Source organism: Bos mutus, chromosome X (assembly GCF_027580195.1).
Source record: "Bos mutus isolate GX-2022 chromosome X, NWIPB_WYAK_1.1, whole genome shotgun sequence".
Classification (NCBI taxonomy): domain Eukaryota; kingdom Metazoa; phylum Chordata; class Mammalia; order Artiodactyla; family Bovidae; genus Bos; species Bos mutus.
The window spans coordinates 118942872-118960513 of record NC_091646.1 but is presented as its reverse complement, the minus strand read 5'-3'; the positions used below and the strand labels follow the sequence as shown (position 1 = coordinate 118960513).

Here is a 17642-nt window from a genome sequence, read left to right as displayed (position 1 = left end):
CTCAAGGGTCCCAGCAGTAGATCTACAGGGCTGCCAGATCACTAAATGGTTTACAACTCCCCACTCAGCGTGGCATGGTCGCATCAGAGAATGGATGGAAAATATCCCCTTGCTATAATTGGGTTCAGCCCTGTGGCTTAACACCATCTTATTTGGCAATCTTTTTCTCTTGACATATTTAGTAATCACTCCAAGGGAGATTTATTAGACCGTTCATGGGAACAAACAATGCACTAAATATTACACATATGCATGCTTTCAATACCACTCCTTTTCTAGCCTATTCTGAATCTTTCCCCCAAAGTCTTTCTTTTAACTCTCTCTTGTCACTAAACTCCTCTTGGTTCTTCCCTCCTCCACAGTAACCTTTCATATTTTGGAATTTTCTTTTTTAGTTAGGAGTTCTTTTAATCAAAACTCACTGGACCAAGCTTAGAACACACTCTTGGTGTGTCTAAACACACTCAATGTTTAAAACCATTCGAGTCATTCTGCTCCTCATCAATCCCAAAGCATCAAAACAAAAATTTAGCATATGGTTAGAGTTTGGTGAAAACAGTCTCCTAGGTATCTCTGGGACATCAACTCTGCATGTGTGTGTGAGTGTGTGTGTGTTGGAAAGGACTCAGAATATTTCAGCCAAATGTAATACAGTGAAGTGTTTCCTGAACCTCAGGGTTGTGGCCTATGAGGAGATGTGAGGGAGGAGCCACTGAGAATTAGGATTAACAACTCATGCTCTGCACAAACTAAAGGACTTTGACAGCTGGTGCCCCTCAGACATTTTCTAAAACCATAATCAATATCCCATTCATCCTGGCACAGGCATGCACAGCAAAATGTCTTAGCAAATAAACCAGCTACAGCAGATTTCAAAGCAAATCTATCGGGGTCATGGAGACACTCAGAAGGTTATGAATCACAATGGTGCAGCACCAGTATGGCAAGTCTGGGTGTGAGACTTTCATTCCCTTTCTGTGGGGAGTGTTCTCCACTCACCAGGTGTGGAACAGTGGCCAGCTCTACTCAGGAGAGTGCTCTATGCTCTGCACAGTCCTAGGTGTGCTCATGTAATTCATATGGCCACCACTGGCCTCATTTTGGAAACTGGCCTCATTTCACAGGGAGAAGGCCTTACTTTCTCACCTTAGACCACAGAATACACATGTTCTTACATATCTGAACTTGATGGAGCACTTGTAATTTCTTAGGGGTGGGGTGGTGAAAGCCCCAAATCAGGATTTATCCAGCTGTTGGCATTGCCAACCTGGAGGTGTCTGGTGAGGAGCTAGGAGGACAAGTGCTGGAGCCAGACTGCCTGGGACAGCCCAGCTCTGTGTGACTTTGGGCAGGTGACTTGGCCTGTCTGTGCCTTAGTTTCCTCATTTGTAACACAAGGTGGGTACTTGTACCTACTGCAGTTTCTTGTAAGGATTAAATGACATAATCTGTATGAAGGGCATGGAACTGTGTCGGGTATGTAGTAGGTGATGTTACATGAGTGTCTGTATTCCCATGGGCACCTGGATCACAGGCATACAGAACCAGGGCATGGCAAATTTGACTTAGGGCAAGCTTCAGAGAATAAATCCTCCTGCACTTCCTTAGCACAACTGCCCTGTACCCCAGCCAACCTCTGCAGCTACAGCCCCCTTCCTGTAGAAGCAGGACTAAGGATCCTCAAGGTGAACTGCTTGTCTTATATGCCTCAGAGTGATTGCACCGAATGGGGAAATCACTTCACTGCCCTCCAAATCAGCCACAAGGGATGGGCCTACATAGGACCTCTGTGCTTGGACTTGTGCTTTAGTTCACTTTTGCCATTATATTTTGAAGGAGGAGACTGAATGGTAGACCTGTTGAGATTCTCAGATAGTTACAGACCCACTGAATCACACTTAAAGAACACAACATCCAACTTTAGCTGTATCGGCCTCCCTTGGAGGGTTTGTGAAAACCCAGATTCCTAGGCCCCACCCCAAAGAGTGTGACTTACCAGGTCTGAGATGGGGCCTGGGAATTTTCGTTTCTGACAAGTCCCCAGGTGGTGCTGATGCTGCTGGTCCAGGGACCACGCTAGGAGGCCCTCGAGTCAGATGGGTGTCCTACATCCTTACTACTCAGTTCTGATGTAAGGTCCTAACATTTCATTTGAACTCTTTAGCTTGGAGATGGCATGAGTGACTCCCTTTCCCTTCCCCTACAAAAAAATAGAGACCTTTGGATCCACAGAGCTGTCAGTTAGGAATGTCTTATTTTTGGTCATCAACACTGACTTTCATTTTTTTCCCCATAGTTGCATGCTGCTGTAACCAGGATCCAGGTTCCAAGGCCTGGATTTAATTACACATTTGCTCACATCTGTATCCTGAATAACGATAAGACTTGCATTGTGGACGACATCGTGCATGTCCTAGAGGAGCTAAAGAATGCTCGGGCCACCAACCGGACCAATTTTGCTATCACGTACCCGATCACTCACTTAAAAGACGGGAGGGCAGTTTATAATGGGCACCAGCTGGGAGGCGTCACTGTGCACAGCAAGGATCGAGTGAAATCCGCAGAGGCCGTCCAGCTCACCTACTACCTGCAGTCCATCAACAGTCTCAATGACATGGTGGCGGAGAGGTGGGAGTCCAGCTTCTGTGACACTGTCCGACTGTTCCAGAAATCTAACAGCAAAGTCAAAATGTACCCTTACACATCCTCCTCGCTGAGGGAAGACTTCCAGAAGACCAGCCGTGTATCGGAACGTTACCTGGTCACCAGCCTGATCCTGGTGGTCACCATGGCCATCCTCTGCTGCTCCATGCAAGACTGCGTCCGCAGCAAACCCTGGCTGGGCCTGCTTGGGCTGGTGACCATAAGCCTCGCCACCCTCACCGCGGCTGGGATCATCAATCTGACTGGTGGGAAATACAATTCCACCTTCCTGGGAGTCCCTTTCGTCATGCTAGGTAATTACTGTCCTTTTTTTTCCCTTCTATTTCCTTCTTCTTATGGTGGTGACAGGGTTCCTGAAAGGCCAAGAGCAGCTGTCTAACAATTTTGTTTCATTTATAGCATCTTCTTTTAGTCCAGAAGCCCTGAGACCAATTCTGTAAGGTGGTGCTGGGTCTCAAGAAGTAACCGTATCTGGTTGATATGCTGGAAGCCCAAAGCCCTGCCTTCTAGCCCTGGCCCTCCATGAAGTAGCTGTAGATATTAATTTAAATTCAGCAGATATTAATCTCTGTGCACCAGTGTTTTAGGTCGGGCTTCCCCAGGAGCAGACCCTGAGACAAGGATCTGGATACAAATAGTTTATTGGGGAGGTTAGCCTGGGAGACCACAACCTGGAAGCAGGGACATGAGACAGGGAAGGAAGACAATCCAGGGTTATGTTAATCAGCAGGTTACCACTGTGGGCATCTGTGGTTCAGTCCCACCGGGGACCTTCGAGAGACCTCAGAGGTGTCCTTGAGGGGTGATGACTCTTTAAGCTGCAGTATGGACCCAGAAACCCTCTGTATGATTCACTGAGGGTTCTCCCCTGGGTCATTAACTCCCCAGCACTTCCCGGGGAAGACTGATCACATTCATGAAGCTGGAGAAATCTCTCAGGTTACCAGTGTTTGGAGTAAGAAGGCTTCTGTGAGCTCAAGAATGAGGGCTTGGAGGGCCACGAGTGGGGCACCAACAGTGTCCACCAGCCCATGGTTTCCCTATCCAGTGGGCAGGGTGGACGCGAACATCACACGGAAGGATATGGTCAGTAGACAAGAACTCTGAAGGCAACAAGTGAGACATAAATAGGAAGGTAACTTTTTCTTGTCTTTGCTATGAACTCAGGAGAATATTTTAAAATGAATCCTATTATGTAGTCTCTTGGGGGCTGCAGAAATTTCCTCATGGAGATTCTGGTATATGTAAAGCCATAGTGCTCATAATATAACGTCAGTTGCTCTGTCCATCTGATATTGATGATGGCAGAGGTCCAGCAAGCCTGGTACCGAGTTTCTCATGAGCCAAGGACCCAAACACTTAGCTTCTCCCTCTTCTTTGGCAACTTCTCATCAATTCCTTTAGCAAAATTAAAATGTCATTTGGAATCAGATACTGACATGACAAATGAAGTGGCATTTCTCACTGGCTGAGAAATAACTGTGATTGAGTTCATTAGTATGCCTGATGCCCTGTTTAGAGGTAGTAGGAAAAAAAGGAATTTACTCAGGCCATCTTAGCTGCATGATGGTTAAATGATAATATGCAGGGGCTGGTGGGGCCACAGAATTATGTGCTGCCCTCCATGCTCTTCTCTGGTAGCTCAACTGGTAAAGAATTCGCCTGCAATGCAGGAGACCTTGGTTCAATCCCTGGGTCGGGAAGATCTCCTGGAGAAGGGATAGGCTACCCACTCCAGTATTCTTGGGCTTCCCTGGTGGCTCAGCCAGTAAAGAATCAGCCTGCAATGCAGGAAACCTGGGTTTGATCCCTGGGTTGGGAAGATTCCCTCAAGAAGGGAATGGCTACCCATTCCAATATTCTGGCCTGGAGAATTCCATGGATGGAGAAGCCTGGCAGGCTGCAGTCCATGGGGTCACAAAGAGTTGGACACAACAAAGAGCGACTTTCACTTTCACTTTTACTCCATGCTCTGCAGGAACTGCAGAGAAGGCAATGGCAACCCACTCCAGTACTCTTGCCTGGAAAATCCCATGGATGGAGGAGCCTGGTAGGCTGCAGTCCATGGGGTCACTAAGAGTCTGACACAACTGAGCGACTCCACTTTCACTTTTCATTTTCATGCATTGGAGAAGGAAATGGCAACCCACTTCAGTGTTCTTTGCCCGGAGAATCCCAAGGATGGCGGAGCCTGGTGGGCTGCCATCTATGGGGTCGCACAGAGTTGGACACGACTGAAGTGACTTAGCAGCAGCAGCAGCAGCTGCAGGACCTGAGACCCAAGCAATAAACATATACTAGTAGCTTTTGTGGAAAAGTGGGGCACTGTGTGGAGACTGAGAGAGCTGTGAATTTACCAGATCGGTTTACTCATCTCTGCTGAACACAGCAGAGGAGGAGGCTGCTATACTTCCTCCTGAACTCAGTCTGCTAAGATGGCAGCATAACTTGCCTCTTTAAAATAACCTCAAGATGATGTGGGTCAATGGTGGAATACAGGGCAGTTCCTTGCAGCCTGAGTAAGGAGTTGCTGTGAGGAGCCTCCACGGAGGGTTGAGTCAAGATTTAAATTAAGATGTTTTGCTCATGATTAGTCACATGCTTGGGGTGTTGTTTTTTTTTTTTTTTTAGCTTTTCATTTTAAAAATACAATGTTTTTTTGCTGTGATTGTTTCTGTGGGAGGAAGATAAACAGGGATAAGGGTTCACAGGAAACTGAAGGGAGACAGGTTCTTAAGTGAGGAAAAAAGATGTTAGGGCTAGAAAAAGAAATATCATTCCTGGTTTTTGACACTCTTAAGTAAGTATCATGAGCTCAAAGAAGGGTACAATATTTAAAACTTCCTAAAAACTAATTGCATTCAGTAAAACTACAATATTTAGAGCTTCTTAAAATTAATTTTTTTTAAATTTTATTTTATTTTTAAACTTTACATAATTGTATTAGTTTTGCCAAATATCAAAATGAATCCGCCACAGGCATACTTGTGTTCCCCATCCTGAACCCTCCTCCCTCCTCCCTCCCCACACCATCCCTCTGGGTCATCCCAGTGCACCACCTTAAAATTAATTTTTAAGCAAAACACAACAGTAACATTCAAAACTTCTTCCCATTAATTTCACTAAAAATATTTCATTGTAAGTAAAAATGAAATTAAATATTCAAAACATCTTGAATTTTATTAAGTAAAAGAAATCACAGTATTTCAAATCTCTTAAAATTGATTTTTGTCCTTTTTAAAGAAGTTTTAAATATTGTAAGCAAAACTCAATGCAAAAAGGAATACACCAGACAGTACTGGTATGGGGAGGGATAGAAGAGATGGAAAGATGCTGTTAGCCAGGGAGCATTTTTAAAAGACAAATTCATAAAGAGTAGTGCCACAACTCCACCAAGACCTAGTATCAGTGAATTTCACATGAATTCAACTCAGAAAAACCTAGCATCTGTAGCGAAAGAGACCAAGCGCTGCAGTGCCCAAAAAACCCTTGTTTGTAATTTGTGAGGAATGTCACATGCATTGATTTGATGGCAGTTTTCCCTGCTGACAGTCAGTAGACAACCTTTCTGTACATTTTCAGCTCAAAGAGATCTCAAATTACTTAGTCACAACATGAAAGGAAGCGACGTGTTTTAGTAGCTGAGGCCCATTTGCAATAAATACTTTGCACCACGTAATGGATGCTTAATACGCTCGTAAAGCCAGCAGCACCTGGATTTAGGATGGCTGCCCTTCTGTATTTCTCAGATAAACTCATCGTTCTCAGATTTGATTGTAAAATGAAATCTAAGCAAGAGCACGTTCATAAATGTTGTGTTCAGGACCAATGTTTAATTCTGTTTTTTTGATAACCAGTCCTAAAATGCCAATAAATATTTCAAATGACCAAGAAGAAATGCGGTGCTAAGGGTTTTGCAGTGTGTGACTCACTAAACTTGTCCAGTTTCTAAATTTGCCCGTCTATAGCATCAAATGGTTATGCTTAAACTAAGAAGATTTAAGCAAAACTTCTTGATTTTCTGTGGTATTAATATACAGTCAAATAAAACTAAAAAATATATGGCTTCTTTTAGAAGGAAAGGTGTCTTAGAAAAAAATCTCTTAGTCCTTTCCAGACGAAATTTCCTTGGCCGACAATAGGTCTATAATGTGATACACAATTATAGACTTAAAATTCAACAAACTAAACATTCTCAGTGTGATGCCGGTCACTTAAGGCCAGACCCAGCCAAATGCCAAAATGGCAGCAGATTTAGAATGGAAAATTTTAAGACCACGTGTGTCAAACCGTATTAACCTGACAAAATTCCAGAATAGGAAAGGATTTGGATAAACTCTGAGAGTTCACCATAATGGGATGTGACTGTGTGTTTGTAGCCAAGAGGATACGTGACATCTCTGGCAATAAGAATATATCCTACACAGATGAATCATTTGGGCAATGATGTAAGCATAGATACATCAGGATTTAGAATGTTTTTAATCAGTGTCAGGCATATTAGACAGCCCTACTTCTGCCAAAACCCCTGTTCATGAGTCAGATCAGTTTATTTAGAGCTGAAATTCTTAAAGGTCTACAGTATCATAAATGCTCATTGACATTTTTTAGTTATTATACTTTGGAGAGGAGCTTATTTCATCCACACCCTTTGTGTGTAAAGTAATATCCTTTCTTTCCAAACCATATTAACACCAGGCATCGAGGTACTTGAACTGCCATTTGTAAACATTTGACACTCATCATGTTAATCCATTATGGAATTTCCTTTAAAGGATGAGGATTTACAACATTGCCCGGCAGTTGGGTATGATTTAAGAAATTGGCACAGGTTTTGTACATGCCAGCTCTCCTTACAGGCTTAATATTTCCACAGCTTTGCTGATCAGACACAAATCAGCAAAGGAATGGAATGTTGGGGAATATAGAAGGGAACAGAAGGAAGGTTTCTTCCTTCTTCATCTGGTAGGTTTGGTGTTTCATGTACATTCTGTACAGCTAAAAGGGGAAAATTGAAGTCGTGGTGAAAGGTATTTTGAATATTAGTTTATATGTGGCAATCTAATTTATAAGGGTAGCTTTGCATTTATTAAGATATAAGAGCCTCAAAGATCAGATGAGATGAAAAATATTCTTCAAGAAAAATGTTCTTCAAGTCCTTTAAAATGTTTGGGATTTTGAGAAGGTCTAATGTCAGATCCAAGGTTCCCTCTTCCTTCTAAATTATCCAGCCAGGCCATTCAAATTCAAGGATAGGAAAGAAGCAAGGATGTGATTAAATGCTAGGAAGAGACCAATAGCAAGGACATTTGGCTTCCTTCAGGTATACATCCTAAGATTATCTGTATTTAACAGAAACCAGAAGATAAGGTTCAGTTCTCTGAGAAATTGTTTTTATTTGCTGCCAACTGGAATGTGATGAAGTATACGGAGCTCAGGCTTACAAAGAGGTAAAAGGTCCAGTGCAAGAAATTTAGTTCCAAGAAACTGGAACTCTTAATTATCTTGGCTCTAAATTTAAGCAAACTTGCAAAGTTGTGCTTGCCTGATGACTAAAGTCATGAGAAATGTGGGGGAATAAATCAGCCAGATAATAATAAAGTTCAAAGCAAATACAAAATTGTCAATATTCAACCAGTCTTCACCTACGAAATTGGTGCCAATATGTGGCTATTTTTGATCTCCAAAAGCAGTCATTTCTTATGATTCAACCTCCTACATTATGGTATACGTTCATTACTTGCAACAGTATGACAGTCTACATGAGGAGTAAAAGTATGTTAAGAATGCTGTGGAAATACTCTGCTTAGGTATAAATTACTAACAGGCTCCACGGTGTCTAGAAAAAAAAAACTGATTTATAGGTGTTTTGTTGTTCCCATTGTTGCTTACATCTGATTTGAAATAAGAGAGTAATTCCATATACTATTTTCAAAGTGTTTTTGTCCCTGAATATCCTTTTTGTAATGCTCTATGATCACTGTGGGACTAATTTAAAAGGATACTGTGTTATTTTGTGTCTAGTTCTCATCTTTTTATTCTTATCTTCCACCAGTCATACTACAATGCAAGGTGGATTGGGAGAAATAGGTCTGAGGGGATGGATCAGACATGTTTTATTGGTCTATCCTTAACCACAAAGGATGGCAAGAATGGGACTAGGGGCACAGGTCCAGGGAGGCAGAGAACAATCAGGCAGAGGAATGCAAAGGTATTCGTCTCTGACCCAGGTCTCCTGGGAATCCTCTGGATGGTTTTGCCAGCTAGTCTAGGGAATAAGGGGTGGCCAATTCCATGAAGGTATGGCAGCTGAAATCAAGGACACTGAGCTGGTTTAAAAAAAAAAAAAAAAACAGAAGGAGGGACACCTAGTTGGTTGTTGCATTTGGATTAACATCTCCGAAAGTCATTGCTGGGGCCAGGTAGTGTTGACCAGATGGATTTGCAGTAGTTCATGATGCAAGCAGATTCATAGTCATTGTCAAGGAAACCCTGCATTTCACCTAGACTATTTCACCAGCCATGAATCAAAATGTAGATGGAACCTAAGGGAGGGATTCTAGCCCCTTCTCTGCACTGACTGGTGCAACAACACTAACATTTCTCTTCCTCACCAGTAAAATAAATTGCACATCAACCTACTAGTCATTTTGTGTATATATATCTGTGTGTGTGTGTGTGTGTGTGTATAATCTGGGTGTATAATATATATTATATATCACATTACCTATATTATATGTAATGTGATATATTATGTAATAAGTTCATGTTGTATATATATATTTTATGTGTTTATAACATATTATGTATACATATTGTTTGAATGTTTGAAGAGAAATACAGTACATTTCTCTCTGTATTATACAGTATATATTCACACATTTTATATATAAATATATAAAATGTATTTGAATAAGATATGCCACATATATAAATACTACATATGTCTTCTGTATGAAGAGATATCACACAATGACCGTAGCATATATTATGAGCTTCAGTTGTGCACACTGATTTTATATAGTGCGTGTGTGTGCACGCACACATACACACAGAGTATGTAAATACTTTATCTTTAAACACAAAACAGCTATTCATTTCTTGGACTTTTATTTGCAGCTCTTGAGCGAAGGAAATCATTTCTCAGATTAAAACACAATGCTGTGATTAGAATTACCAAAATGTGACAAGCCTCTAGTAGAAGGAGTTTAGCTGTATGTATTCGCCCTGATGTGAGCATCTGTCTTAGCTTAAGCAAAGTACACCTTTACTCTCACTCTTAACTGTGAGACAAAACAGGCTGTGATAAACCAAACAACTCAGCACAGAAAGTAAATGTTTATAACAGGAAAAGTGTAAATGTAACCCAATTAATGAACTTCTCTCTAAAAACAAATGTTACTCAAGCCAGACACATACACACTTTAAATTTCTTTTCAAAAAAAAACCATGAATTTATGTGGATGTCATGGAAGGAAAAGCTTTTTATAAACATGAGCTACTTAGTGGAGCTTGTCTAAGAATAAAATATGTTTTAAGCAGATTTTGCTCATGCATTCATTATACTCTATGGATTTTCTAGAAGAATGTAGTAATTTTATTTTCATATAGGAAATCTGGCACTGCCCAGGCATGCTATAAATGGCTTTATTATCTCCTGATATTAAATGTTTTCACATTGAAACTCAAAGCCATCCCATTTCCCCTCCCCATCTTCACAGTTATTCCTTACTTGTAGGAACTCAGGATGAGGAAATCCTGCTAGGATTAAAGGATTAAAATACGAGGAGAGCCCAAAGGCATTAGCCTCTGTGCTGTGGCTCTGTGTGCTGGAGAAGGCAGGAGGTTCTGGGCCTCAAGAAAAATCTGCCTTACAAAATCCCAGTGTACCAAGTAGATTGATTTGCCTATGATATTCATTGACAAAAAATAAAAATAAACAAATCACCCAGATTGCCTCTGATAGCAAAACCATTAAATACATTAAAAATATCATTGACTTTATGAATAACTTTCCAGATGTGTATCTTACTGGGTAAAGTTAGGTTAACTCTACACTATTCATTTGTCAATTCCTTGGTCAGTGGATTGTAAACAATCCTGAAGGCTTCAGTCAGGTCCCAGAAAAGAGTCTGGGTAAGAGTGAGATTTTATTTAATTTGTGAATATTCCTGAAACTCACTCTAAATGATTGGAGGATTTTCCACCATTAGTATTATTTATCATCTGTGCTGTCTTTTCATTGCCTCCAAAATCTGAAAGGTAACTGCACAAAAAGATAGAAAATTATTTGGAAAAGAAGAAAACTGATTAGCCTAAACCCTTTAGTATTTGATTTTACTAGATGAAAATCCCAAAGTCTACTGCTAATAAAATTTAAATTGCATTCGTAGTACAAACTGTGTCTGAACACCAGTGAAGAGCTCTACTGTCCTTATCCCAGGGCCTGGCTAAAAGCCTGTGCTGCCAGAAAGCAGTCACTCATGAATAATTAGAACTTAGACTGGTATGTTTATGTCTTGACGCACACTGATAGACATGTGTTCATATGCATTTAACTCTACAGACATGCACTGAACGAAAACAGAAACAAACATCTTGAATGTGCTTTTCAAAGACTAACTGAATGCTTTCAAGTCTTCTTTACCTTCAGAATTTGATAGCATCAGTATGTGTGGTTTAACAGTTCCCTCTGGCAACAATTCAGCTTTAAGTAGTGACCAAAAGAGAGGAGGGTCCCTGGGTGCTGGGAGGCAGCTGCTGAGAGAAGAAAGTGGAGAGGAACAGAATCTCCTCAAATCTTTCCTCCCTGCCTTTCCTTGGTTTTCACTGGCCCAGTTTCTGACATGGATATAAAAATGAAGCCCAGGGCTGGCTGCAGGAAACATTGTGAAGGAGTTAAGTCTCTGTGAGATCCTCTTACCTGGATGTCTCTGCCCTCCCTCCCCATCTCCCTTCTTTGTCCCACTCCCCGGAGTGAAGGGAAGTGGCTTCAATCGACAACTATTGCACAGGAGGTTGCATTTAAAAGAATCCCGTGAAGGTCAAACCAAAGGGAATTCAGCTGTGGTGACAGACAGAGCAGGCCTTCTTGGGGAACAGGGCATTCTTCAAGTCTTACAGCTTATGGAACATGTCTCCCTGGAGTCCAGGCCAGAGAACGGGAGCCCCACAGTTGAGCTTTCCATTACAGTAACAGGCTAACCTCTTCAACATAAGTGCCCCAGCTGTGAATCAGGTCTGGTGCTAGCTAGGCACTCCAAGCTATTCTTCCCTGGGAGGCACTGGCAGCCATGTTGGTATGCCCTCCCCCCTTGACTGACTGAGCTTCAGTGAGGAGGCCCAGATAAAGTATTACCAGTTGTCCCTGAAATCCAAAGAGTTCTCTAAAGACAATGCACAACTGGAATTTGGAGTTGAGGGTATAGGCATCTGCTAGTGGGAAGGTGTGCTTGAGAAACAAGAGTCTGGCCTATCAGAAGTAATGGTGCGGGCCTCGGCACGGGGCCAACAACAACTACCAACAAAGGCTGAATGATCAGGTAAAACAGATTCTTTCTCAGGGCCTCCTCTTCTGGCCTCTATAAGTCATGCAGGCACAGCCCTGAGAGGAATGAAGGAGAAGCAGAGTTTCCAAAAGCCCCTATGAGTAAAATCTGAATCTTCTGGAACTGCCCCCAGAACCAAGAACGTGTCATGTGCAATGAAAGGGATCAAACTCAGAAGGACAAGGCATTTAAGATGCAGCAGCCATGTGGCTGAGTCCCCTTGCCGTTCACCTGAAACTATCACAACACTGTTAATCAGTTACACTCCAATACGAAACAAAAAGGTAAAAAAAATAAAGTCAACTGATTAGGAGATTTCCCGATATAAACATCTTTGATATGGTATGATATTCTTTTAATATTGTATTGAATTTTTTGCTATAATATTAAAATTTTGTAGCAATATTCAAAAAAAATGCAGCAACAGAACTCAAGAGACACTCTAACAGCCTACTTCCACATTCCTTGAGTTTGATTATTTTCACTCAGGACCCTCAGAGGTCTTACTCTTTTTACCTAATAGCTCTGTTAATTCAAAATCCTTTTCTCAATTAGCTTCTAAGATTATTCAATACCAAGGTAATAAAGGAATTCTTATTGTATTTTCCAACAAGAGTCAGGGTCAGATAATGTCATTATAAAATACACCCATTGTAAAAAGGGCTGCAAAACTGATTTAATTTAAATCCTACCATACCAGTAATTCTAATCCTGCTTTATGCATCTTTATTTTCTTACCATATTTGATGACTCAGCACCAAAGCCTTGTTTTAAAAATTCTTTTTCTTTCTAGAAAGAAAACACTTATACGATTCCATTTGCCTTTTCAGTGAAACTCTAAAGTGTGTTTGCCTATCAGAATTTATTCTCCCTGGCCCCAGATGAAATGGTCAGTACTGTTTCCCCAGGGGGCAGGTGCCTCAGAGGTACTTTCTTTACCCTCATTTCAAGGGATCAGTTATTTTAATCAAAGGTTGGCTGATCCTTCCAGAGAACCCAGTGGAAACAAACTTAATAAATAGTTTTCCCTCTTAAGACTAGATGTTAACTATCTAAAACATAATTAAAAACAGTATGCCAGTCAACGAGTGGACTTTTTACTTCTTGTCTAGGGAGTTTAGGTGTCTTCACTTTAATAGGGGTCATGGTGCCAGTTATCAAATTGACAGTCTTGACCTGACCTCTAAAAGTGGCTGTAAAATGATGCCCAGTAAATTAAGATAAATGCCAAATTCCTCTGAGGAAACAGGCTTATATCATGACTGTGAAATGGGTGTGCGGGTTTGAGGCCAAGACTTCACAATAAGTATATAAATACCAGCCTGGGCACGAGGGCAGACGAGCGCTCAGTTATTGTACACACAAGAGCACAGTGACTCACTTCACTCAGCATTACGCTTGGCTGGAGATTTTAAATTCCTTTTTAAAAACAAGACGATTGTACCACAGGGTAAAGATTTTATTATCCTCAATAATGGGATTGAATATGCCAAGGCAGAGAAGCAGAAAATGAGATCTGCAGATCCCAGTGCCAAGACAGGGCTGAGAGAAAGCCACAACAGGTCACATTGGGGGGTTCAATGTTACAGTGGCCTAGAAACCCAGGGAAGCCCCTCTGGGAAATGTCTGGCTCCCACCAAGAGAGATTAGAGAAGTTAAACTAGATCTAGTTGCAGGCAGTAAAGTCAAACAGGAGCACTTACTGTAAGTCTGCTGTTGCAGGGTTACTGGAATACTAACCAAGGAGGAAGGGCATTAAGTAGTTCGGGAGAGAGGTTACTGATCCGGCCCTGGCCCTCAGAGGCCGTTGCCAAGTAGTGTAAAAAAGCCAGCAGTCACCACTAGCTTGAGACATCATCCAACCCAAATGGGGCAGACAGGTCCCTGAAGACCAGAGACAAGCCATAAACCTTCAACCTGAATTCATTTTTATCCACTGTAGGGAGAGTTCCTGTGAATCTCGTTCCTTCTTCCATCCTTCCTATTCACACAAACTTGTCCCTACTTATTTTGTTCCCCTCTGTTTCTCAGATTTATTGCATCCTGCATTGATTCTTGGAGAAGAAGGAAAAAAAAAGAGGCTGTGATTTAGTTCCTGTCAAGGCTCAGATTAAATACAGCACTTCTTTCTCCCTAAAGCTTTCCACTTGGCCAAACTTAAATGAGGTGATGAGACACTAACTCAGACCCCTCTGCCCACTGCCTTCCGCTGTGCTAACCTCCAGCCTTGTGGGGATGACAAGCCAAATGCTGAGTGGCCAGGCATCCTCTCTGGAGTGTTCCACCAACGAAATACTCTGAAAACTGCAACCACAGTCCTAAACCATCAGTGTGCATAAGCCCCAAGAGACACAGGTGCAAGTGTACTCAGATCTCTTAGGCTAAAGTCCACCCAGCTTTCTTCAGCCAGAAGGAAGCATGAAGATCTTAGCTCCTCTCTCTGCCCTCTCTCCCTTAACATGTCTGACTCACCAAAACACAAGTCTGGTCTCCACAGGAGAAATCACTGACATTGACCTGTCACCGCTAGGATGGTTTACATTTCCTTTGACCCAGTTGTTCCCCAGAACCAAGTCGGTTCCCCTCTTTAGAGACCTTAGTATTTTAAACTTTTGATCTGGTCTTTTTCTGCCCCCTCAGGTCATGGATTATATGGGACTTTTGAAATGTTATCCTCCTGGAGGAAAACTAGAGAAGACCAACATGTTAAAGAGAGAACTGCAGCAGTCTATGCAGACTCCATGCTCTCCTTTTCTCTCACCACTGCCATGTACCTGGTCACCTTCGGCATAGGGGCCAGCCCTTTCACGAACATTGAGGCAGCCAGGATTTTCTGCTGCAATTCTTGTATCGCAATTTTCTTCAACTACCTCTATGTACTCTCGTTTTATGGTTCCAGCCTGGTATTCACTGGCTACATAGAAAACAATTACCAGCATAGTATCTTCTGTAGGAAAGTCCCAAAGCCGGAGGCATTGCAGGAGAAGCCGGCATGGTACAGGTTTCTCCTGACGGCCAGATTCAGCGAGGACACTGCGGATGGTGAGGAAGCGAACACTTACGAGAGTCACCTATTGGTATGTTTCCTCAAACGCTATTACTGTGACTGGATAACCAACACCTATGTCAAGCCTTTTGTAGTTCTCTTTTACCTTATTTATATTTCCTTTGCCTTAATGGGCTATCTGCAGGTCAGTGAAGGGTCAGACCTTAGTAACATCGTAGCGACGGCGACACAAACCATTGAGTACACTACTGCCCAGCAAAAGTACTTTAGCAACTACAGTCCGGTGATTGGATTTTACATATACGAGTCTATAGAATACTGGAACACTAGTGTCCAAGAAGACGTGCTAGAATACACCAAGGGGTTTGTGCGAATATCCTGGTTTGAGAGCTACTTAAATTACCTTCGGAAACTCAATGTGTCCACTGGCTTGCCTAAGAAAAACTTCACAGACATGTTGAGAAATTCCTTCCTGAAAGCCCCCCAATTTTCCCATTTTCAAGAGGACATAATCTTCTCTAAAAAGTATAATGATGAGGTTGATGTAGTGGCCTCCAGAATGTTCTTGGTGGCCAAGACCATGGAAACGAACAGAGAAGAACTCTATGATCTCCTGGAGACCCTGAGGAGACTTTCCGTCACCTCCAAGGTGAAGTTCATTGTCTTCAACCCGTCCTTCGTGTACATGGATCGATACGCCTCCTCCCTGGGAGCACCCCTGCACAACTCCTGCATCAGTGCTTTGTTCCTGCTCTTCTTCTCGGCATTCCTGGTGGCAGACTCTCTGATTAACGTCTGGCTCACTCTAACGGTTGTGTCCGTGGAGTTTGGAGTTATAGGTTTCATGACATTATGGAAAGTGCAACTGGACTGCATTTCCGTGCTATGCTTAATATATGGAATTAACTACACAATTGACAACTGTGCTCCACTCTTATCCACCTTTGTTCTGGGCAAGGATTTCACAAGAACGAAGTGGGTAAAAAATGCCCTGGAAGTGCATGGGGTAGCGATTTTACAGAGTTACCTATGCTATCTTGTTGGTCTGATTCCTCTTGCAGCTGTGCCTTCAAATCTGACCTGTACACTGTTCAGGTGCTTGTTTTTAATAGCGTTGGTCACCTTCTTTCACTGCTTTGCCATTTTACCTGTGATACTGACTTTCCTGCCACCCTCTAAGAAAAAAAGGAAAGAGAAGAAAAATCCTGAAAATCGAGAGGAAATTGAGTGTGTCGAAATGGTGGATATCGATAGCACCCGAGTGGTTGACCAGATTACAACAGTGTGAGGGCATCTGCTTGTTACAGTTTCACCCTAGGTCTTATCAGGAGCAAAGGGATGATGTTCATGGCAACACATTTAAAGTTGTTTTTTGGTTTTTAAGGATAAGAAACAGACATTGCCAAAAACAGTAAAGGACCAGGGGAAATGGGGAAATTGTCAACCTTTAAAACAAAAGGTTGTCATCAGAGAGAATTTACTTACACACACACACACACACACACCCTAGGAGACTCATAGTCTCTTAAACTAAGATCAAATAAGAGAAAGCTTATTAGCAAGCAGAATCCTATTTTATTCACACTGCAGATGTTGCTGGTATGGTGACAAAACCCTTCTGATTGAAAGGTCAGCTGCCAAGGCAGAAATAGCTTTGAGCACTGTTCAAACAATAAGGCTTCCAGAACTTTTGCAAAGCAGTAGCTCCAAGCAGGGTCTATGGTTTAGGGTCTTCACCATCTCATCTAGCTCCCCAACACCCCAAGGAGATGCTTGTGAAAGTTCTGGCCAGCAAAAGCAGCCAGAACCTCAGAAACTGACACGCAGTGGAATGGCCATCACCCATGGGCTGAAACTGAGTCAACTCTAAAGTCACCCGGGTGAGGCAGTTTTCTTGTCGAGAGTTAATTTATCATACCCCCTCCCACGCACCCACCATCAATACACTTTTAATGTTTGTATGATTTGGTCAATATACCTTTAAACCAGTGACAGCTTCAGTAATGCAAAGTTAAGGCCAGTCTATTTTGGAATATTTTGTCACTTGTCACCAAATGGATCTGCAATAGTAATTGCAGCTTTTGGCAGGAGGCTCTGAGTACCCGGAACCACAGAGCCAAACCCAAATACCTGGCATGATGGAGAAAAAGCAGGTGTCTAAATGAACCCAGAGACAGTGTTTCCATTTTAACAACAAAAAATGGCCAGCTGGTACAGCTGTTTGTGGTTTGGCCCTACATGCATTTTTTGCATGGATGCCCAGAAACAACATCTGCCCACGCATAGCTGAGGAAGGAAAAGTTATTGGCCACAGCTTGCCACTTGTAGTGCCAGTCCACCTTTGCTCAGGAGACCTGCCTGCTCAGAGACACAGAGAAGAAAAGTCCTGAAACTTTGTAAGTCCTGAAACTGAGAACTTCAGG

At 42.2% G+C, this 17642-nt stretch overlaps 1 protein-coding gene across 1 annotated transcript in view; it reads left to right on the top strand.

Annotated features, from left to right (window-relative positions):
• PTCHD1 (patched domain containing 1) overlaps nt 1-16822 on the top strand; it is a 53823-nt gene extending 37001 nt beyond the window's left edge. The window contains exons 2-3 of the mRNA XM_070366034.1: nt 2297-2957; nt 14853-16822. Of these exons, the coding sequence (XP_070222135.1) occupies nt 2297-2957; nt 14853-16507 (2316 nt within the window). The 3' untranslated portion in view covers nt 16508-16822. The remainder of the gene's footprint in view (nt 1-2296; nt 2958-14852) is intronic.
• The last annotated feature ends 820 nt before the right edge of the window (nt 16823-17642 follow it).